At 43.0% G+C, this 23,010-nt stretch overlaps 1 protein-coding gene across 1 annotated transcript; it reads right to left on the reverse strand.

Moving 5' to 3' along the window:
* Positions 1-234: 234 nt before the first annotated feature.
* On the reverse strand, positions 235-20,928 carry emilin1a (elastin microfibril interfacer 1a). The gene is made up of 12 exons (XM_070849744.1): positions 20,816-20,928; positions 10,331-10,447; positions 8,015-8,211; positions 7,518-7,617; positions 6,998-7,106; positions 6,730-6,903; positions 4,882-6,150; positions 3,631-4,045; positions 3,165-3,290; positions 2,961-2,978; positions 2,726-2,860; positions 235-2,017 (listed from the first exon to the last, which is right to left on the reverse strand). The coding sequence occupies exons 1-12, from the start codon at positions 20,926-20,928 to the stop codon at positions 1,698-1,700; spliced, it is 3,093 nt and encodes a 1,030-aa protein (XP_070705845.1). The 3' UTR covers positions 235-1,697.
* Between the last annotated feature and the right edge of the window lie 2,082 nt (positions 20,929-23,010).

Raw genomic sequence — 23,010 nt, forward strand, 5'->3', positions numbered from 1 at the left:
GAAGCACGAGGCTTTTCAGCTCTCTCCTCGATGTCTTCAGCTAAAATTAACCTACTGGAGTTAGGAGAAAGAGATGAGAGAGGTTTAAGAAGGAGCCAGAAAACAAAAGTCAGCCCAGCTGTGTGTATTTGTGCAAGACGAAAATGTGCCAGATTAAATAAGTGAAATTCCAAGCAGGCTAAGAAGTGTGTAAAAAAAAAAAAAAAAAAAAAAAAAACCCAGCACATACACACTCTTTTAATAAAAGAACACCATCCATATGAAAGTGAGACTGTTGACATCAGCTGTGTAAAACTGTGTATCTGTATTTGAGGCACACATGTGGCAAAAACATACAAAACATACAGTACCTGTCAGGTGAAGTGGTAACTCGTAAAAATCTAATAAGGATGAAACTGCTAAAAAAAAATATTTACAGTCCTTCAAGGTTATACAATGCATTGAAACAAATACAGTTACATTCCCACACTCAGCACTGAAAACAATGTGGCAAAAGAATGCATCGTGAGCAAAGCTTGATATGCAGATATCAATTCATGTATTACTTCCATCACAATGTAAATATAAGGCAATGTGTGGCCCCAATCTGCTTTTGTTGTCTCTGCAGAAAATGTGCAATGTTCCTTTTAGAATCCTTTCAAGAATATATACAAACTGAATATCATACACGTATTTCCATCGGGAGATATTGCAATTAGACTTCTAAAGGCAGGAAGTGTGTGTATTTATGTAAGAGGTTGGATTTGGAGCGTAGAGACAAGGGTTTGAGTAGCTTCGTTATTTGTTATTGCGAGCTTTGAGTAAAAATGCCATTCTAAGATAGTCTGATGGTAGCAGCTTAACAACTTCAACTTCCTGATCCTCCTCTAAGTTTGGATGGCCCTTATTTGGACAGAGGGAAAAAAAATCCCCATTCTTCCCCCTGGCCATCCTCCGCCTAGTATTTCTGGGCATAGCGAATGTCCTAAAATGGTCTCATTGTTTTGCTGTTGTATGATTTATAAAATCCTGTGGCTTCTCGACTGAACTGTCAGTGACTTCATTTGTGCACTTCCTTCTAAAGAATAGTGGTTTGGACTGAGTCCCCTCCGCCTACACACCCTCTTGCATTTTTTCCAAGGCAGTTGGCATTCAGCGTTGTGTTTCTGGGAATTTGCTTGTGGTCAAAATGAAGTTGTGAGCACGAGGAAAAGAAACTACATTTGAAGCAGAAAAAACTCTCAACATTTGAGATACTGGGGGTGGATCGCACACAAAAAAAAAAACCCACATCCATAACCTTTTATCGGCTTACCGAATTTCCTTTCATTAACAGGAGTGAGATCTGACGGCTATCTCGTCGAACAAATTCAAGTTTATAGCACAGCATGAAATATGGAATAACAGGATAATCCTGCAGTGGCTTTTTTCTCAGGAAAACATGTCATATATTAAAATATGCAATGGCTCTTCGCACAAATTGTTTTCCTTAAAGCTGTTGAACACAAAAAAAATATTGTGGTTGAAATGGTTTTATTCTTCTTGGCACATAAAGTAAAATATATTTTCTCCTTGCTGAATGAATCCAGTCCAGTTATTTCAGTCTCTTTGACAGTTCAGTGAGTGGCTCTGTCTCTTATAGTCCAGCAAACAATATCAGATGCCCTCATGCTCAAAGTTTCAGCCAGAGAGGCTAATTACAGCGAGACTGCATCTCATCAGATGGTCTCGTACAGCAGCATCCCACTGAAGATGGTCAAGGGTTCGGAGGAGTGGGCCAGTTTGCCGGTGACGAGGTCGATGCAGACCGTGTCCCCCGCCTCCATGGGCAGGATGATGTTGAAGACAGCCAGAGCTCCTGGGATGTGTTTGGCCTCCGCCATGGGCTTCTCCAGGCCTTCGGGCTGATAGCCAGCGGAGTCCACTCGGGCCACACCAGTGTTGGACTTGGACAACACAGCCTCGATCTTTATGTTCTTATGGCCCGTAAGGATGCCGCTGAAGAAGTACTTCCCACTCACTGGAGCTGTGAAATAACCTGGAGGATGGAAGCCCGTGACAAGGAAGACTTAGTGTTGTGTATTTGCTGTGTCATGAAGAGCTCAGACTTCCTTATTTCACAATAAAGCTCATGAACTCTGGAGTTTAATGAAATAACATCTGTTGAATCACATTAAAAAGTCAATGCATTTACATCATTCTAAAAAATGAATGATGTCAGGCTGAATAACTTAAGTGAAAATAGAAATTCAGGAAAATCAAACAGCTTCTTTCAGTATCATTATTATAGTTCAGTATCATGACACTTTCAGTATCATTATCACAGTTGCACAGAATACTCCTTGACCCACCCTCCCTTAGGAGACACTTCAGCGGCCTTAATGTAAATAATAGGTGACACTTTGCCAAAAGTTTGGTTCAAAAAACACCTCCTCCTCTTCGCTTTCAACCAGTTCACGCTTCCACTATAATGTAGAAACACGAAAGACCTTCAGTTTGTCCATTCTGGGCTACTGTACAAGCATTGCGGTGCAAAATGGCGCACTCTGTGCACCCCCTATGTAGATATGAAGGGCTCAGTCTAAGCTTAAGAAAACACAACGATTCAAGTTTCAGGTGATTATATGCAACTGAAATATAGTTATGAATATTATTTAATTTCTCCCTACACGCTTTTTTAAGATTCACATAAGAAACATCTACCTTTCTTTGCACCTGTTCAAAGTTCAGCCGATCCAAAACGTACCTGTTTTGGGATTGTAGGCGTTATCTTCGTTGACGAAGACCTCATTGAACACTATGGTTCCTGGGTTCCTCATCGGGCGCGTGAGTGCAGCGGAGAAAGAGAGGCGTGGCACGTGGGCATCAGACCCCGCAAGACCTGCCGGTGGAGGAGAGACGGAGAAAGGGACTTTAGTGTGAAACTAAGATCTAAGACTGACGAGTGTTTCGATGTGCTGCTTAGTAAGAACAACACATACCCTGTTCACCTCTGAGACCTGAGAAGCAAGACGAGAGATAAAAGCAGTGAGTTAATCCAATAACATCATTCTATCATTCATTATCACGATGGATCTACAGCCGATGTGAAGAAAGAAAGATCCAAGATACGACTTTTAAACCAGTGAAAGTTATTATATCAAAGTGTAATCAAACAACTCCAAGACATGGTTTGTTGTCTTTACCGGGGGGTCCAGCTGGTCCCTTCTTGCCCTCTCTGCCTGGAGGACCCGTCCTCCCTTGGGGTCCCATAGGACCCACGTGTCCACGCTCTCCTCTCTCTCCACGGGGGCCCGGTAGACCAGCAGGACCTGCGGGAGGAGAATATTTCAAGATACTTCACATCTGAGAAAACACCCTCCTGAAAATCATCCTTTCCCGCAACAGTTTCTGTTTGGAGCAAACACAAAAACATGACCAGTAAGTCAAGAAAGATATTCAAGCTGTGACTCAGGATGCGCCTTTCACCCTCATGTTTACTAGAACTCCTTTTCAGACAGAATGCAGACTTTAAGTGAATGGCTTTCCAAATGACAGCTTAGATTCTTTCATCGGTCTATTTTCCCCTCACCCTGACCTCGCCTCCCCTCCACTGAGTGCTAGCTCTTGTCCAAAAGTCAAATCCCATGCCCTCCGTCCTCTGCAACTCACCCATGAAGTCCTGCTCCACAAAATTGTGGAAGTCCTTGACCAAGTCCACCAGAGAAGAGTTCAGTCTGTGTATGTTGGAGTGGATGTTCTCCAGCTGGACGCTCTGGATATTGTCGATAAGATCTCCCTGAGACGTTACTGTCACATTGAGTCCATTAACGCAGCTCCACAGCCCAGACACATGTCGGTTCAGGCCCTCCTTGATCCTCTCCAGGCTGTCTGAGAAAGAGTCCAAACGTCCGCAGACTCCCTCCAGCTTGGAAAGCCTTTTGTCCAGGCCATCGTTAGACCGCCGGCACTCCCCCACCTCTGTCACATAGTTGCTCCTTATAATTTGGATCTCTTTGCCCAAACCGTCGAATCGAATGTTCAGGTCATCAGCGTGCTCTTTCAGCTCCCTCTGCAAATTGTCCACCTTGTAAAGAATGCAAATACTTGTTAATGTGTGTATTTTGGATGAGTTTCTTTTGACAAATTCATAGTATAAATATACTCTTTCCCCCCTCCATCTTTGTTCTCATTTATTTTCCTATGGTATCTTATACACACAGAAATATGTAGGCGTATTATCTAAGACATGTCTGTCAAGAGGACTTGTATGTGTGTAATATGCTCAAATATTTTCCTAACTATAATAATATTATGTGAAAACACGGTTGCCAAGATAACCACGAGGCATATTTGATTGACATAATGTTGTTTCTAAAGTCCATATAGAAAAGTTAGGTTTCAGTAAGTCCAGTTAAAACAGCTGATCTTTGTTCAGCTTTGTTGTCCTTGTTTTTGGTCTTTTCCATCTTCCTGTAAATTGTTCTTGGAACAGTGCGTGTACATTAAGAGCAACTTAAAACCACAGTCAAATGCCTTGTAGAATGCGTGCACACACTTGGCCAATACAGCTGATGCTGATTTCCTTTGAAATCTTCTTGGAAGAGGTTTGTAATCTGGTCGTAATTTCAGGAAATAGAGATGTCCTGAGCTAGTTATTAGAGTTAACTTCAGCTAATACCTGCAACATTTAAAAAGAATAGCCATCTATGAAAACTAGTATTTCTAAACTCTCGGCTATGATCCCGATATCCAGACCACAACAATCTAAATTCAACAATCTGAGCGGGGAAGATGATTCTTTGAACTGCTCCTGCGACGATTTCAGTTTAAAGGGTCACCAAGGTCAAATACACTAAAGTACCACAGCAATAGCAGCATTATCATCCACATATCATCTTCATCATCACCACATCACCTTACCTCAGAGATGATGTCGTCCTTAGTGTTGGTCAGATCAGTCAGCGTGTTCCCGTGCGTTTGGACAGTCCTTCCCAGACCCTTCAGGGTGTCGTTGATGGAGCTAAACGTGGCAAAGACCTCAGACAGCTCTCCCTGGATGGACTTCAGATCCCCTCCTAATCTTCCACTATGGACACTATGACCATCCAGGCGATTCTTCAGATCATTTATGCTGCTCCTACACTGCCCCGTGCACTCCTCCACTTCCTCTCTGAGTCGTCCCACCTCCTCCTGAAGGTTGGAGCACACCTGAGAGCAAACAGATTCTCCCGAGTCCACCTTCCTTCGCAGGTCTGTTAGTTCAGCCTGGCACCTGCTGAGGCCGATTTGGGTGGAGTTGGTGAGGGAGCGCAAGTCCTCCTCTACGCTGCCGCAAACAGAACAGTCCTCAAAGTCACGGGCCAGCGTTTCAACCTCAGTGACAATCCGGTTGAAGTGCTCGCCATTCTTCCCGGTCACATCTGTTATCTTTTTCACATCGTCCGCTAAGTTGATCACCCTGTCAATCAGCGAGTCCCCTGACACAGAGAAATCATCCAACCTGGTGTTAAACCTCTGGATCTCCTCCTCGTTGGCCACAACCCTCCACTGTAAGGTTTTCACAGTGTCGTCACTCTTACGGCCTTTTCCGCACGTCTCATTGCACATGTTTGTAGTTGATGTTAGTCGTCTGTCCAGGAAGGTCGTGACGTTCTCCATCTGGCTTAGACGCCGACTGTGGTCAGTGACTGTATCTCCGAGAACAGCCACGTCCAGCTCTATCTTGCCAATCTTGAAGCTGTGGTCGTCCAGCCGACTGATGACCATGTTGCGCAGCTGCGTGATGTCCCTCTGGACGTTGTCCTTCAAGTTGTTTCCAGTGTTAGTACACCTCTGCTCCGTCTTCCTCACCGTGTTATTCACCCTCTTCTCCAGCTCTCTCAGTCTGCCATTAAGCCTGTCCTCTGTCACTCTTCCCTTTCCTCCACCTGTCCCAGCCAGCTCCTTATCTAGCCGCCCTTTAATAGTGTCACACTTGTTAGCCGTGGAGGTGACACGGACCTCTACATTAGACAGCCTCCTCTCCAGCTCGGTGACTGTGTTGCAGCACTCTTGGGAGCGTTCAGTCTGGCTGCGGGAGACATCCAAACTCTGTCTCAGGTGCTGGTCCATGGAGCTCATCAGCTTCTCCAGCGCTTGGATCCGCTCCCTGTCCTCTTGCTGCTGGCGCCTGAGGTCCTCCACACCAGCCTAAAACCAACAGGGATTACATGAACTGTTGTGTTTGTTTTTTCTAGCTGTGTAGCTTGCATCCGCTTTGATACGGGCAGGGTTTAGACACCTTCTCTTTATCTCCTATATGGATTATATGAATACTGATTTTCAGGTGTAGTTTTCAACCAAAAGCAGCAGCAGTGTACAACAACCAAGTTCTACAGGGGTGAGCAGGGCTATTGTGTTAGGTAGGAGAGACTGCACGAAAAAATTCAGGTATGCGGTTGAGATCATAACCTGGAGAAGGGCGTGATCCAAGCAAGGATGCTGGAAGTAGGGGAGTAGCATTTTGCAACATCTGTTAACAATAACCATTCCATCCTTAACAAATAAAACATACTATTTAGGGAGAAGATACTTTAAACCTTTACTTGGATGTTCTCATCCATGAGAGGATGACATATTGAATAAATCTGGCACTGTTCATCTGTCTCGACAAACACTCGCATGGCATGTGTTCCATTGCACCAAATTTGGCGTCACAGCTGGTGACAAATGAAGGGTAATGTTTGTGCCTGAGGCTCACAGATCTGATTTTGACATATCGGGCTTCACCTGACAGGCAGAGCAAGACAGAGTCACCCTTCTCTCCAGCTCTGTCAGTATCTCCTCCTTCAGAGTGTTCAGCTGGTTCCCCCCAGTTCCACCTCCTCTGGCCACTCCATCCAGTTCATTGCCCCCTCCGTTCACCAGGTGGTTGTTAATAGTGAGCAGGGTCTGGTCATGGACCTGAGCACGCAAATGCCAACATGAAGTAAAATGGTCACTGCTACTATTTGAATTCTACGTATAAACACTGCAGAAAGAAATAGCTACTGCTTACCTGTGTCCTGTTATAGAGATGATCCAGCTTGGTCTGGATGTTGTTGATAGTTTCCTTCATGTGTGGCTGAGCTGAATCAGCAGGGACAATGGCCCCATTCAGTCCAGGCCTGCACAGAAGAGTTGAGATTTCCTCAAGTTTTTATGTTAAATAATATATGACATCAAAGTGGAGGATGAAACAGTAATTGCCACGTGTGTGGAGAGGACTGTATGTATGTAACATCCTATACAGTTCATGTCAAGGTTTGCCTATTTATACCGTCACACTCCAATTACAAATCTATGTGTACGTGTTAATAAACAAGCGGATCCTCTCTCGATAAACTGAGTTACTGAAATAAACTATAGTAAACATCAAATTATATACAGTGTACATCCACTGGGGTACTGGGTGATATCAGAACAATGTAACTAGCAAATCTGAGTTTCCTGAGAATAAACAGGATTTTGGTGAGCAGGTGAATACACTTCATGAAATACAACATTTACATGATGTATTTAAAACAGCGTTGACGTACAGCCTTTGGTTTATGTTGTGAATGGTGGTCTGCATGTTGTGGAGGTCTTTGCTCAGACCACGGATGGTTTCCTCCAGCTGTCGGATCTTCTCGGTGTCACCTGGAGACAAAGAGCAGGGATAACAGCCAACAGAAGGACAAAATGTGAAGTTTAACTCTCAGATTTACAGCTTGGGATATACAAACCCAATACAAAAAGTATGGAAGCTTTAAAAAGTATTGACAGAGCTGTTTATGGTTCTGGAAGTGTGTTTTCTCAATCAGCTACCTACAAGGAGTGATTGATTAGGTGCTACATCAACATTTTTCTGCCAAAAGCTTTGGTCTTTTCTATTGAAAGATCTCTGCATTTTGTTTTTGTGCTTGCTCTCCTCACTTGTATAAGGTCCGAGGTAAGGTAGGGCTCAGGTGGAAAAAGGTGTCATGTATTAAGGGCAACAATCAGAGTTTAGCAACATTTCAAAATCCCGTCCCAATGACGTAAAAACCATCTCTACCTTCTCCTCTTTGTCCACCACCTGTGTTGTAGCCTGTCTGCGTGACGCGGGGTTGCCCTCCATTGATCTGGGTGTCGGCGATTCCCTTCGGCCCATCGTGGCAGTCTTCCCCAGAGTAACCATGGCAACACTTCCACTCCATTTCTGTCACCATCTTGTACGCTACCTTATACCTCGGCCTCCTGTATGTCCGGTAGCTGATGATCAAACAGGAATTTAAGATGTAAATGTCATCCACATTTTTTGTTCTACCTGACTACGTTTCTTTCTACGTTTAAACGTTGATACATGACTTGAGTTTGAACACTGTGACAAAGACTGGTGACTTCTTCTTCTCAGCCATGCCAGCGATGGGGCTCTATGGAATAGTAACATTGGCTTATCAGTCCACCAATTTGGTCCAGCCTGAAATATCGATCGAAATCGGATTGGATTGTGAAATTTTGCACAAACATCCACCATCCTACTGAATTTAATGATACCTTGTTTTGGTTTATTACCATGTTTACACAAACTGTACCTGACATTCCCATTTGTACTTTGTGTTTGCTCCGAAAGTTAAAAAAAAATGTTGCTGAACTTTAGAAGGAACTGGAAATTAGATCCACTGAAGGCAATCGGGGCCATAAAAAAAGTGATAGTTAGAAGCAGCTGGTTCACCCAGGTTTTTGTTGTTTTTAGTCTTGGAGGCTAACAGGGCTAACGTTAGCCCCTCCATGTGTACACAGCGTCTGAAGTCCAGACAAATAACAGGAACGAGGATTTTTCCAGATAAAACCTCAGACGGAGCTTCATCTGTTTGGTTCGTCTGCTTGTTTAGTTTTAGTGTTTCATCCAGCGAAATTCTCCATTGTTAGAGACACCAGAGGCTCTGTTTGTAGCCCAAACAAACATAATATTGTGTTAATCACGCTGTCATAATACTTATTACTGCCATCATTGGCATAGGTTGCTAATGTAGGCTACTTTTTAATTAGCCAGAGGGCCTCATAATGACAAATGCCAGTTCAGTCAGTCCCCATAAAATCAAACCAGGTTAAGCTCGTTGACTGGACTGGACTGGACAGGTCAAACTGGAAATCAATCCAACCCTACTGATAACAAAGTTCAGGACCCATCATGGCCCCTGAACCCTGTATTGAACACCACCACTGTACACTAAAGGTGCACTGAGTCATCAACTGCATTTAGCCTAAACTACATCTTATTTTCTTGCTTTATTCTAACTATTATATTTATGTTTTATTTGGATGGCTCCTCTGTAGTTTTATCACTAATGTGTCATTTAGCTCTGGGACTGAAGAGACTCCCCGTTGCAGTAACAATGCAATAAATAGACCAGAATTGGCCGGAAGTCTCACTAAAGATTTATGGCAGCGTCACAGGAGCATTAACAAGCCGTGACTCTGAACGTTCAGCACATTGCTCTCCTTTATGCCAACCCACAAACATCACTGTAGGTAATGGTAGGAGTCTTTTCTGTGCCATAGAAAAGACTTCATCCTCCAGCTCCCTGCTCTGAGAGCGTGAGAAAAAGGGATCCGACTAAACTCTCCGAAGAAAAACAAAAACAGGGCTTGGCGAGATGGCGGGAGGAGGAGTTGGAGAGTTAGAGTAAGAGTAAAAAAACCGGGGGAGAGTCATAAAAAGAAAGAAAGACAGAGTAAGAAGAAGAGATTGTTTTTTCAGTGCAGGAGACTAGACTGTGGTGCCTGGAACCCCTGTCGGCTTCATTCTTAGCATAGCCCAGGTTTAGGCCGAGGCCCCTGGCAGGACATGGGGATCAAGCAGCCAGTCCAGGGTCAAACAACATGGTGAAAACTTCAAAAGGGGAAAAACATCAGGAGTGCTTGATTAATGCCTTGAAATTAATGTCTTGAAAACATACATCCAAATTTGGTCACACAATAAGCTATAGTAGATTTGCTCCAGTATTTTTAATATTGGATATCCCAGTTGGTCTGTGTGGAGCTGCACTGCAGTAACATGTGTCAGTTTGAGACCAACATTTAATTACTGGAATTAACAAGCCGCATACTAAGCTGTAACTACGTCTACAGTGATGTTCTGGCTCCACACTAGCCCAGCTACAACCAGAGACCTCCATGACCAGACTCTCCTGAGAGAAAATGAAAAGCGCTGAGTGAATTCAGTATCCACAGACAGGAAACGGGGAGAAGTTGGATGGACAGAGGATACATACTTCTGTGGAAGAGGACAGGAGGCTGGAGGAGCAAGACTGAATACAGATTAGATTCCAGCAACAGACAGGAATAATCAGAAGACGTGAAATATGAAAGATGGAAGGATACTCACGCAACTCTAGGACATTGGCCCCAGGTACAGCGTTGGTAGTCTGGCTTGATGTACGTCTCCACCCCATCCTCCATCACACAGCTAACAGTGCGTGTCACCACATAAGCACACCAGTTCCTATGAAGTCAACACACAAGCAGGCAAAAGGAAATGACACATGAGTAACTGTGTGATGACTGGCACTTTACTGTAAGTTTAGGTCAGGCGTCGACACAAACACTGTACACTGTTTCCCAGCAAAAAGAGGAAAGATTTGTAAAAATAATAATCAAACATCTGTTCACTCGATTGTTAGCCCTCACTATGTGGTTCGAGATCAATATCTCAAACCCCGGACTGATCATTATTCTGTAAAACATTCAAGAGAAATTGTCCTCTGGAGCAAACATCAGATCAGTTTGGGATAACTGCATGATTTCAACAATGGCTACCATTGTATGCCCCCCCCCACACACACACACACACACTCACACACACTCACACACACACACACACACAGACAGACACACGCACACAGATCCATGTAGTGTTTATACTGCATATCCATGGGAAATCTACCATTAGTAACATAGCGAGAATAAAAGTTTTGACCATCTCACACGTGTAACAACACACAGAGATTTGACAGGAAATAAAACTGAAGTGTGATTCAATGTGTGTGTTTTCAATTAGCCACTGGGAACGCTTCAGATCGGACCTCATGTCTTCAGTTCGTCACTACGAGTGACTTTTCACATGACGTGTGCTCCATTGATGGTAATAAAAAATATTGACTGTAGCACATTTAAAGTGGATTCAGGTTTTCACTTAATCCCAGTTAAGGCCACCACAAAATAATTTCCACATATCAAAACTCCCCAAACTCAAATGGAGAGAACAAAAGAAGTCTACATGCAGCTTGATTTGTCCTCATCCCTCTGACCTCCCTTGACCCTCAAATATCTCTCGTGATAACAACTGCAGATAGATTTAAGACACAGACGTCCTTCAGTCGCTTTCTTTCATCATTTTCCTATTACCCAGAATCCCCTATCCACTGCTATTTCCCCGGTGGTTATTATGGTCAATTAGTGTCACTCTTATATTCATCTGAACAGAACTATGAAGGGTTTACAGATAAAAGTTAGAGCGTACAAGGAGTCCCTTCATGATGGAAAGTCAATCAGCAGCTGTCCTCTCTCTGTCTGTCTTCATGTCTCTCTTGCTCTACACATCTCCCCCCGTGCATTTCATTTCATTTTCCTCTTCAGGCTCTCCCTGTCTGTGTGGATCTCTTCCCGTCCTCGTTCTTTTTCTCACCGTCGCTGTCTGTTTCAACTCATCCCCGTCCACCTGCGTCTCTCCTTGCCCATCTCTGTTTATCATTGCCTTTTCCCTTCCTTGTTTTTTTGCTCTATCTCCCCCTCTGTGCGACTACACCTCTTCCCTGTTCCCCCATGACCGTGATCCTCCCCTTCATTCCTGAGGTTGCCTGACTGACAGAAGGCGTTTATCATGCTACAATCCTCCCCTGCCCTTCACGACCTCCTCCTCATGACCTCCTGTTCCTGTTGCTACTGTACGTGGGAAAGTGAACAGAACTAATTAACAGGCTCAGACCCTGTACTGTAAAGGTCTTTCTCAAGAACCATATCTTGGCCAAGAAGTAACAAGAAATATCATCACAGAAGTGCCATTAGATTATCATTTTGTCCACCAGCAAGCACTGAAAGTTAAAAAAGAAAGAAAAACTAGTGTTAAACTAATGTATTAAATGGAAACCACTTTTACTGATCACTTTTGTTCAACTTGATCACGACTAGGGAGTGTTTATTAGACAATCTTTCACGTCTCGTGCAGATTACTATCCAACTGACAAAGTAATGAAAGAGACAGTTTGGCTATTTTTTACTCTACCCATTAGTATAAATCAGTATAAATCCACTTGACGAAGACAACTGCAACCGTAGGTGCTTTCCCTGACCGCATTCATTTACTGTCTCCGTCACTGGCAGCCACGACTGTTTATTTGACACAAGGTAGCCTGATGTACGCCAACTTTTGCGGCTGCGTCGTGTTGGCTCGTTTTTCACAATTTATCACAAGCTTGGAGGAGACTGCGTACGTTCCTGCACTGTAACTTGTTAGTACGATCAGTCCGCCGTCACTAAAGCCTGTCACCAACTAAAGCCACGCTCTTTCTTGTGTTCATAACAACGCGAACCCAAACAGAGACGACGTTTTTCATTCAGCGAGAAGAACTTTACTTTTAGCCAGGCATAGGGGTTACTGTGTGGCAACAGGAAGGAAAGGAAAGAATTATCCAATTTTTTCCCCACATATGTTCTAATGTAAGAAAAGACCTCTGTAAGCAGACTAGCCTACTTGACTACTATATGCAATTCATTTAAAAAGCATTTGTATGGGAGCGATTCTGTCCCAAGCTTTTTGAGCCATATAACTTCACTGTAACTGTAATCACTAAAAACAGCTTCCAGTGTATCAATATCAGCGTTTTAAAACTCTCAGTATCAATATTGGTACCACTCTCCAAAACCCCAGACAGACAAGAGAACATACCACTAGAAGCATGTCATCGAGGGATTGTAGCTTTGACTTGATCTTTTGATAAACTTGAAAAGTCACGCTGTAGCTGTATAGCACTGTTTGTGTGACCGCTGCTTTTTTGTGAATTAAGACATACACAGTGTATTCTTGGAGTATCTGTTTTATGTTGTGCAGAAACCTTTCACTAAAAGTAGTGAAGATTTTGCATATTTCATATATTCACAGTGTATCATGTTACTTTAAACTGATCTGAAAGAAATACTAGTTTTAGGGGGGGATTCAGCTCAGCCTTGAGTCGACAGCAAATCGAGCATAAGAGAATGTCATTTGGCTGAAATCAACCAGCGTTCATGCATCCAAATAGTCCAGTAACTCCCTTTCCAAAGGCCTGCGGTTCTTCACGGTGATCCACATGGCCTCCTCTAGCTATGCATTGAATTACATTACGTTTCGCCTCGCTATCCTGTGGTTCATGACGTCGTCTTTAATGTTTTCTGTGAGAGCTTGGAGCAAAACTCTGCCACCATACATCTGAAATCAGGCAACGTCGGTGCTTCCAAACACAGCTGTGTCTCCCCTCATGTCTTTCCAGAGTCTTGTGGTTCATCACAGCGATCCTTACTGCATTATGCCGTGTGAGGGTTTGCTGTGTTATCGTGTTCTGCGGTTTGTCATACCATGCTGTGCATGCTGGATTCAGAGTTTTTGAAAAATGGGAATCTAACATCTCCATCAGGAGTTGGATTAATACAGACGGGATTAGGGAAAATGTGCAATAAGACAGTGGTGATACATCAAAACAGCTCTGTCTCATCCCCCTGTAGTTTCACTGTGTTGCTATTTTTGTCACTGTGATTCAGTGGGCCAGCTCTGCCAATCTATTATCCTGACTTACTAACTCTCAGGGTCACAGACTCAGCAGATAAAGCATAAAGTTGGCAACGTTCACACCCTGTCTTCTCTGATGGAGACCAGGCACTGTGTCTCATATAAATAAACCTAACCATCTCTCTTTTTTCACTCCTGAGCAGACACAGATGTGGATGCATATATATATATATATATATATATATATAAATACACAAACACACAACTCCCTCCATCTCTGCAGCTTCCAAACACCCACACTTACATACCACCCTCCCTGCCGCTTCATTTTCCATCTTTTCATCATGGGCTTCTCACTCCAGTGAAATGCATAAGAGGAGCCTTTATATTTGCAGGGGGATGACTAAGTGTTAGTGCAGCACCGAGTTTGTCTCTAGGTGTGTGTGTGTGTGTGTGTGTGTGTGTGTGTGCTTTAGCCTAGACGTACGCCCTTCACAAAAGAGAGACTTGTTTACGTCTCCTCCATTTATTCATGCATGTATTTATGTATACTGTATGTGCTCCTGCATGCAAGTTTTCTGATACCTTCAAAACAACATCTCAGCTCCAAACCCGATGGCCTTTTCCTCCCTCCCTCTCTTTCTTTCTCTCTCTCTCTCTCTCTCTCTGTAACCAGCGTGAAGTTAAACATTCCAAACAGTAATCCAATAAAGTCCCATTAATCCAAATAGCTGCAGAGAAATTGTTAAGATGAAAGTCCGCTAACTAGACTTGGCATCTATTCCATAAGTGTAAAATACAATTACAAGCAAACACAGACACACACATTCACGCCTGACAAGGACACTAAGACATGCAGATAGGAAGAGGTTGACTTATTTTCCACTTTACTTACACTTACACATGAAGCCATATACCTTTAGAAACTGATGCCAGTTACAATAGAAGATTAAAACCTAACATGGTGTGTGTGTGTGTGTGCTTGGTCTCCCATCAATGGCGTATTCAGCTGCCTGTTTCCTTCACCATATCAGCATCACAGGAAAACACTGCATAATAAACACTCCGTTTCCTGCACATATTACTGAGTGTTTATAGCTACAATATGTATTTGTAGAATGCTTATAAGATAAAAGACTCCGTCTTTATGTGATGTGAAAAATGCTTTCTTTATATTCTAAGTTGATGAAGACCTCAAACCTCAATGGCCCTCTGTTACTATACTTGAACTATATTCAAAGATTCCAAAGATACCAAATTATGTCAGGCTGCTTTTTACGGTAATGCTTAGCCCCCTTTTGGACCGTCTCATGCTTCCCTAATGGAAAAACTTATGGAAGCAATAATGTGCTGCTCTTTATTAGAGGGGAAGAGTTAACTGGATGTAGACAAACCAACCAGTTGGTCCTCACCCTCATGGGGTCTGGGGTAAAACCAAAGATTTTTTATGGTGCTTTCTGACACCATGTTTCATTTATGCAAGTGGAAAGACATCAATGATAAAGTCTAACTGGTTGGTTTGGCAAATCCACATTTGGTTAACACCCCTAATGTGCAGCTTTGACTGGGGTAATGTTTCTAAAAAAAAAAAATGTAAGCCTACAAATTGATTCAGAAATGCTTGATTTAAATGCTGTAGCCATCAAAAATGGAGTCCTTCAATGAAGGAAGGAGCTGGAACAAGCTAATACAGATACACCCTGTATTAGCCCGCATTAGTTCTGGGTAGGTGTATACAATAAACTCGCAAATAAGCAGGTGAAATATATAAACTCTACAAAATTCTATATGACAGAGAGATAATAAATCTGTGTGTTTGTAACCACGAACAGCCACATAGTCATGTTATACATTATTTTTAAGAGGAAAAAATGGTAAACTGTACATTAACACGGGCATCATATCATAAAATACGCATGTGAATTTTGTGATATCATTTCCTTGAGGACGCTGACGACACTAAAAAGCACGAGCTGAAACTTTGCCATACCATCGCGAGTAGCAAATAGTTGGCAGCTGAAGTGGGATTAGCTTTGTAAGAACTGTTTGATTTCACACATTTAATAAAACGTACCCAGACGGATACACAAACAAGCACAGGAAACAAGCCTAAACACACTTACATGCATGTTAATTCACATAAATACACTTTGTCCTTCACCTTACATGCAAACATTTTCATTACTCCTCTGCCCGGCATCGAGCAGTGAAACTTTCATTGTACACGTCTTATTTCTATTTATAGAGCCATAACTCAGCGTGAGTGGAACTCTTGCACCTGTCTCAGGATCACTTTATTTCCCAATAAATTTCACCTCTCTATAAAATAGCAGACGGACACTTCACAGCCAAGCAGGAAGTTGCTGTCTGACATCTCAACCCACACATACCGGGCTCATTTTATTCAACAGCATCTCCGCATGAGCCCTACAGAGGTGAATTGTGGGTAAAATTGGAATGGTCCGCGACAAAAGTGACATAGGGAGTAAGTGGGCGGAAGAAGGAATGAAAGAAAGAAAAGGGGGAGCAGAGGTTTAATACTTAAACAAAGAAATTACTTGGCGGCGCCTATTGTTGAGCAATCTTTCGTTTAGCTTCAAGGAAAAGGCTTCAGCTGTGACCTGAATGACTGGATGGAACGGGGTGTGTCTCGGTGTTTTGAACTGCGACCCAAAGGTCAAGCACCCCTCCAACATCCTTGTAAAGGTACACCCCTGCACACACACCGAAAAGCACACAGACTGTCACAGACGACAACATACGCACTCGAGTGCACTCACTCGTGCTTGAGTGATCGCATGCCAACGGACAAACACACACATTCTTCCAGTCTCTCTACTCTGTCTTAAAATGCAGTGTTACTCACACACACACACCATTTTCCCTTTGGACTCCGTCCAACATTAAGGGACAGCGTGACTGTGTAAACTTCTCTCTGATTGTTTAGCCTGGCGGTCAGGAGCATATACAGAGAATGTCCAATGATGCTGCCATTTGCTTTAGCTTTATTACCCAGATACATCAGCGTTTGGAGACCCGCAGGGGGTTTTAGTGGCTCACTTGGCTTTTAACCATTTATGGAGGAATGTGCATTTGAAACATAAATCCCCCCAAAGCCTAAACATTGCAGTTGCCCAAAATAGTTTTATACTATATATGTAGGTACACTATTAGTAGCTGATCTGAAGTACAAAACAGTGAGTTCAGTGGTTAAATGTCCATGTATTCCTTAAGTTGAGAGGAAGTTTATAGTTTCAGTTGTTCGTATGTGGTGGGATGGGGGGGGGGGACTGTATTCAAATCTCTGCAGTGTTCTGTAAGTTTATCTAAACAAGGTAAAGAAAGCAGTCTCAAATTAAATCTATGCTGGGAACTGAGGTAATTAGGTTACAGTGGCTGTGACTAAAAAGGGCCCCTTTTCCCACATTTGTATTACCATTTCTAATGAGATTTGTTTACTGCCCTAATTAGCAGAAAATCACAGAGATGAAGTGAATTTGGATACTTTCCATGTTTTTGGTCAAGAAGGGGACAATCCCATTACAGTCTAATAGCTAGGAGACACACTGGCGCATTTTGGTATGCCATCACATATGTAGTGACTAGATTTCCTCACCATATTACAGCGCATTGTGGATTGTGAAACCACAGTCTGCCTCTGCTGCACTGGAGCCACTGGGGTCGATTCGCTTGCTCCGGAGCAATTATTAAAATAAGCTTGATTACTGACAATCAGTCTCTGTCTAACCCTATCCCATTCTCAAGGGCAATTCCTTAGATATTACTTGGATCGCCTTTAGGATATATGAATTGCCGACCTCCTACTTTTCCCAAAAGTCCTTTCAACAACAACGGAAGAAGCATGATCTATGTGCCATTAGCCAGACTGGATGTAGCAGAGAGAGAAATATGAAAAGAAAAAAAAAGTGGGACTAGAGGAGTGTCTAACGGCTTCGTAGCAGTCTGTTAGGTTTAGTCTGGTACTGACTTTGGGCGACACAGTCATCCCAAACGTGTTGCATGGCTTTGAGGTCAGGGCTCTGTGCAGGTCAGTCACGTTCTCAGTGGGCCTGGCTTTGTGTATGGGGGCGCTGTCACACTGAACTGTTGCCACAAAGTTGTAAGGACACAAATATTATGTGCTGTAGCACACACAGCCCAAATCGAGTAAAAAACAAAAGAATATCCACATACTTCTGGCCATATAGTGTACTTTTATTACTAGGATAATCAGAACTAATCGTCTGTTTGGCTCATCTGTTAGGGTTAGGGTTCCTGTTACTACCACGAAGCAGACGACCATATATTTTAATTTTTTTAATCTAAATCAACACAACATCTGGAACTCCAGTGACTGAATAAGAGTGCATTTGTCTATCCTTATGGCCTCTGTATGGAGCACCCCCAATGCTAATGTAAGGAAAAAAGTGGAAATAAGTATGATTAATGATGGAGGGGGGAGATGCTCTGTACCTTCTCCTTGCTCCCCTCCAGTGGTGATCTAAAGCCTTGTCCTTCAAACTGTGCATTAGCCTAAACAGATCGGCAGTTCACCTGCATCAAGCCCCAAAACACACTGCTCCCTCCCTCCCTCCCTCCCCCACCTCTGTCCCCGTCTGGAGCTGACAGGCCGACGGGCAGCTCTGACATTTTGGCAGGAGATGAGTCGGACAGCTCTGGGTCCTCCTGAGCCCCCTTAAGACCACTGCTGGATGTCTTCAGTTCATTCAACAGCCTTTACCACTTATGGAATGCTTCACACATCTGTCAAAACAGATCAATTGAGTTCAAACGGATGTCAGAGGGGCAAACCGCATTGCCACGGGCCAGCGCATTCTTCTCCCCGATGCGTCACTTTATGTGTGTGTGGTTTGTATGTATGTGTGTGTGTGTGTGTGTGTGTGTGTGTACGTCACAGGCCAGCCATGCTTGCTCTTCCATAGCCTACTGGTTTCAGCAGGGGGAAGGCCCCCTCTTCTCTTCTCCTGTCAGTCTGTCTTTTCTCTTGTCATGGGGGGTCATCCTCGCCTTCTCTCACTCTTTCATCCTCTCTTGTCACGCCTGCTTGGGTTAACTCGCCCCTCCAGATCTTTTACTTTCTTTGTCCTCCCAGTTTTCCCAATATTTGTTCTTCTTTTTGACTTCATCATCTTGTCTTCCTCTCCCTTAAGCGAATACTTGAGATATATCTTTTTCCCGCCTCTCCTCTATTCCCCTATCCTTCTTTTTCTTCTCTTTCTCTACATTTTGCCCCGTGTCCCATGTTCTCCCGCTTCCTCTCATTCACAGTAGCCAACACTTCGGCGTCATCGCACACCGACAAGGCCAGTCATCACTGTGATGTAAAGAGAAACCTGATAGAAGCTCATATTGTTGCTGCTAGTCCCAGAAGCCTGTTTTGCCTCGCATACACACATCCACACACACTAAGTACAAACATATGCAGGCATGCAAGCAGACACATAACACATGTGAGAGGTAGACTCTGTCATTCATTCACTCATTCTGTTGTAACCCCTTTGATTTACACACACACACACACACACACACACACACATATCCATTATCAATCAATCAATTTGCCAAAACTTCCTCATTGATTCATTTACAAGCACACCAACTCACACAAACACATCTGTCCGCAGAGGTGAAGAGGTCTTCCACAGCAGGGGCCCTCAGGCAGAAGCTCAATTACATGCTAATAACACACTATGGGGCTGCACAGCACAATAAAAACATGCATGTGTTGGCTTAATGACAGTACGAACAGCTTTATGAGCAGAAACTCCAACAGGCATCACTGATTTACTGCTACTGCTGCTGACTGTTAATCAACAGTCGCTAAGATCTAAATGGTTTTCTTACTGTCTCATGAAAGAGGGCAAGATGGTAGTTAAGGAATCCTAAATCTGAATCACTCAATTCAAAATTCCAAGGATTCAAGGATTCAAGGAACTTTATTTGTCATACCAACACACATTTGCACATTGGGAGGTACGAAATTACGTTCTCAGGTCCCGGTTTAAGCCACGATAAATATATAGAATAAAATATAGAAGATAGAGGTCTTATATTAAAAAAAAGAAGTACTGGGAGAAAGAGAAGTATAAAATAAAAATAACAGTTTCACATCTATTAAGATAATAGGAACAACTTATTAAGCAGCCGAATTTAAATTCCATGTTTTTCAGTCTTCTGGATTAATGGTGTCCAGTGTTCAGTATCTCTGCAACTTGTCACTCCCTATGGAGCTCACTCAGCTTAACTTCACTGGAGGACGTTATTAGAAAAAAAATGATGAATCCTCCTCCAACAAGGCGAAAGCTGGGGGGGGGGGGGGTATCTGGGCCCCCTGAAGACTTTTTACTTGGAGCCCTGAAACAGTAAATACCTATAATCCCCGTAACCCCTGTCCAGCCTATGGGCCCCCTGAATCATCACACCCCACCCCACCCACCTATCACCCCCAATTCAGGGAGGGATCCTGCGGAGTAAGAGACCAAAGCACCAACAAGATATTTCCTCTGAAGATAAGAACTGACACCATGTTTACCTCTCCAAGACCTACTCCGATGATATCTTCACAATATGGACTCTGACAGAGACTTTCTGCTGACTTTGACATTCTTAACGAGAATTTAAATAAAGATGTGTTGTTATTAAAGTTATAGTGAAACACATTAAGGTTATTATTTATATTTCATTATTACTCTTCTTCATATTATTATTATTATTATCATCATTAGTATTATTATTATATATTTTTTTTATTATCATCGTCAAATATTTCTATTTCTATTTCTATTAGATTAACAGTCCAAAACCGAAAGATATTCCTCTGACACTTGTATAACACTGAGAAGAGCAGCAAATCCTCTCATTTGAGAAGCTGGAGCTTAAAATCATTCAATAAATGAATTAATTGCTTAATTGTTACAGCCGGAAACTGTTTAATATTTCATTAGGCACGACCCAGTGGGAGCCCCTAAAGGGCCCCCTGAGAGTGTCCGAACCTCACTTTGGGAACCAGAGCACTTAAAGGTTCCATCATTGACACAACCCTTCATCAAACATTACGGACTGCAGCTGTATCTAAAAGTGAACACCTACCTGTGTCTGCTGGCCGCTCTCTGTCCCGTCTGAATGCTGGACTCCGAATACCCAAGACCCCAACTAACCCGGGCCATCATGACGCAGGCAAGCAGGTAAAACAAGGTCTCCATACTCGCGTCCAATGGGGGGTTATAAGAAACTAAATGGCTTGTGTGTTCCAAAGATTATCCTTGAAAAGTCCCCTGGTCACTGTTTGCTGGATTCAGTGAGCCGCCAGTGAAGGAAGGTGCAGAGCCATGACTCCACCAAGAGAGAAGCTCCCGCAAACCGTGCGCACTCCGGTCAAGTGCATTTAAAATGGTAAACTGCGGCTGAAGCGGTGGAGCCTGAGACTTGTGCTGCAGCTGAGGAGCGGAGCAACAAGAGGAAAGTTTCCTGTCAGGGATCCAAGAGCAGTCATGCCCGCTCAGGGTTTCTGCACTCCCCCACCTCCCCTCCTCCCTCTGCCTCCCTCCCTCTGCCTCCCTCTCTCCGCATGTACGTTTCTTCTCTGCTTCTCTTTAAAAAACTCACTTCAGCTCCACTCATTTCAGCTCCACTCAGCTGAAACCGTATCACTGGCACTGTAAGGTAATTCCGACCTCACCAAAGCAATTTTACAGTAAAATAATAACAAGAGGGCTTGTCCAAAAGAAACAAGGGAAAAGTCCAGAAATCCTAAAAGCCCCCAACATTAAGTTCAAGAGCAGGTGGAACTTTTTCCTTTCTTTATGATGAGACTTTTCAAAATCATAACTTTGTGTTTTGTCTGGGGAAGTGTTGTATATCCTCATGTGTGTGACAATAAAGAGACTAAAATGTCTTTAAGTATTGTGATATATTGTGTTTTTTTACATGTATTAATATTAATAATGCATGTTATAGCACAACTAAACACATATTTCTATTGTTGAAACAATCTCAACATGATCTTCCTTGTCACGGAGTCACAGTAGATTCTTGCTCATGTTATCTGAAAGCGGCACTGTGTCATTTTTACTAAAAGTATTCTGCTAACAATAGATAGTTTTTGAAAACTACAATTACAGCAAATTGTAATTGCAGAATAAGAGCACATTGAATTTTCTCATATTCCCTCGTTCGTGAAGCTTTAAAGACTCCGTCATCAGACAGACTGATTGAGCTGAAATGGTAGCAGCACAGAAGAGCCATAAAGTCGGTGAAGTGGCTCAGTCCGTTCCAGAGCAGAATATCTAGCTAACGTTTGGCTGGCTACAGAAAACAGAAGCTGCCAAGGCAGGCTGAGCAAGGTTGTGTTTTATGGCTCATGAATTCAAGTTTGGCCTCGAGCTGCTCCGTATGAAAACTGTTTATAGATAATGCTTCGAATCGGTGCTACATGAATAAAGATTGATTGATTGATTGAGTAATTGAACATTTTTTTTATTGCTAAGAGGAAAAGTGTGTCAGTCGATCCAATATATGGTCATTTGAACACCTACAGTACAATTCCATGAAAATGGACAAACTTCATCTGCTGATGAAGATGATGTGATATGGCTGAAAGTTCCAGAACAGCTACAAAACTGACCTCGTGGTGAGAAGATTATTCACTACTGTTTCCAAGTCCAAGAATAAACGTCCAGTCTCACTATTTCATACTGATGATATATTTTCTCCACAATCTCTTGGACAAACTTGCTTTGTTTTTTTTTTACCTTGAGTTTGGTTAATTATTCGGCAAAGAGAAAACTTAAAGCGCAGGAGTTGAGAAGGAGCTTATTTACATTCAGCAAATAGACGAGTGGGTGAGTGCGCATGTGTGTGTGTCTGCGTACAGTGATGGCCGTCGGGCCCTCGTCCCCCTCCTCATCCTCACAGTCAATCTTAAAGCAATCAGTTTGTCTGGCCTGTTTCGCTTTTGATCAGTATGGCAGATTCCAATCTGTGAGATGCATGACATCTAACAGTCCAGCTCAGGGGACAGACAGACACACACACACAGCACGTAGTAGCAGCTCCTTATCTGCCGGATAAGGAGGCTGTTCTCAAGGTGTGATTGATGCTGTTGTACTCCCGCTGCCAAGAGAGAGTTTGACTCCGTGCCATGATTTACATTGCACTTCATTTCCCCATCCACCTCTTTCCTGTCATTATCTGTATCCAAATTTGGCAAACATGCCAAAAAGGTTAAAAATAGACGTCTGCAATCTCAGCAGTTCTCCTCCTGTTCACAGATACAGTAACAGTCA

This window comes from Pempheris klunzingeri, chromosome 18 (genome assembly GCF_042242105.1).
Source record: "Pempheris klunzingeri isolate RE-2024b chromosome 18, fPemKlu1.hap1, whole genome shotgun sequence".
Taxonomy (NCBI): Eukaryota; Metazoa; Chordata; class Actinopteri; order Acropomatiformes; family Pempheridae; genus Pempheris; species Pempheris klunzingeri.

What these genes read in the sequence shown, in the direction of transcription:
- emilin1a (XM_070849744.1), bottom strand. Translation starts at nt 20,928, where the DNA reads ATGGAGACCTTGTTTTACCTGCTTGCCTGCGTCATGATGGCCCGGGTT. An exon ending in AGAGCGGCCAGCAGACACAG is followed by an intron (nt 10,448 to 20,815) that starts GTAGGTGTTCAC and finishes TTGACTTCATAG; the next exon opens with GAACTGGTGTGCTTATGTGG. An exon ending in TGTGGAGCAGGACTTCATGG is followed by an intron (nt 3,291 to 3,630) that starts GTGAGTTGCAGA and finishes CTCCTCCCGCAG; the next exon opens with GTCCTGCTGGTCTACCGGGC.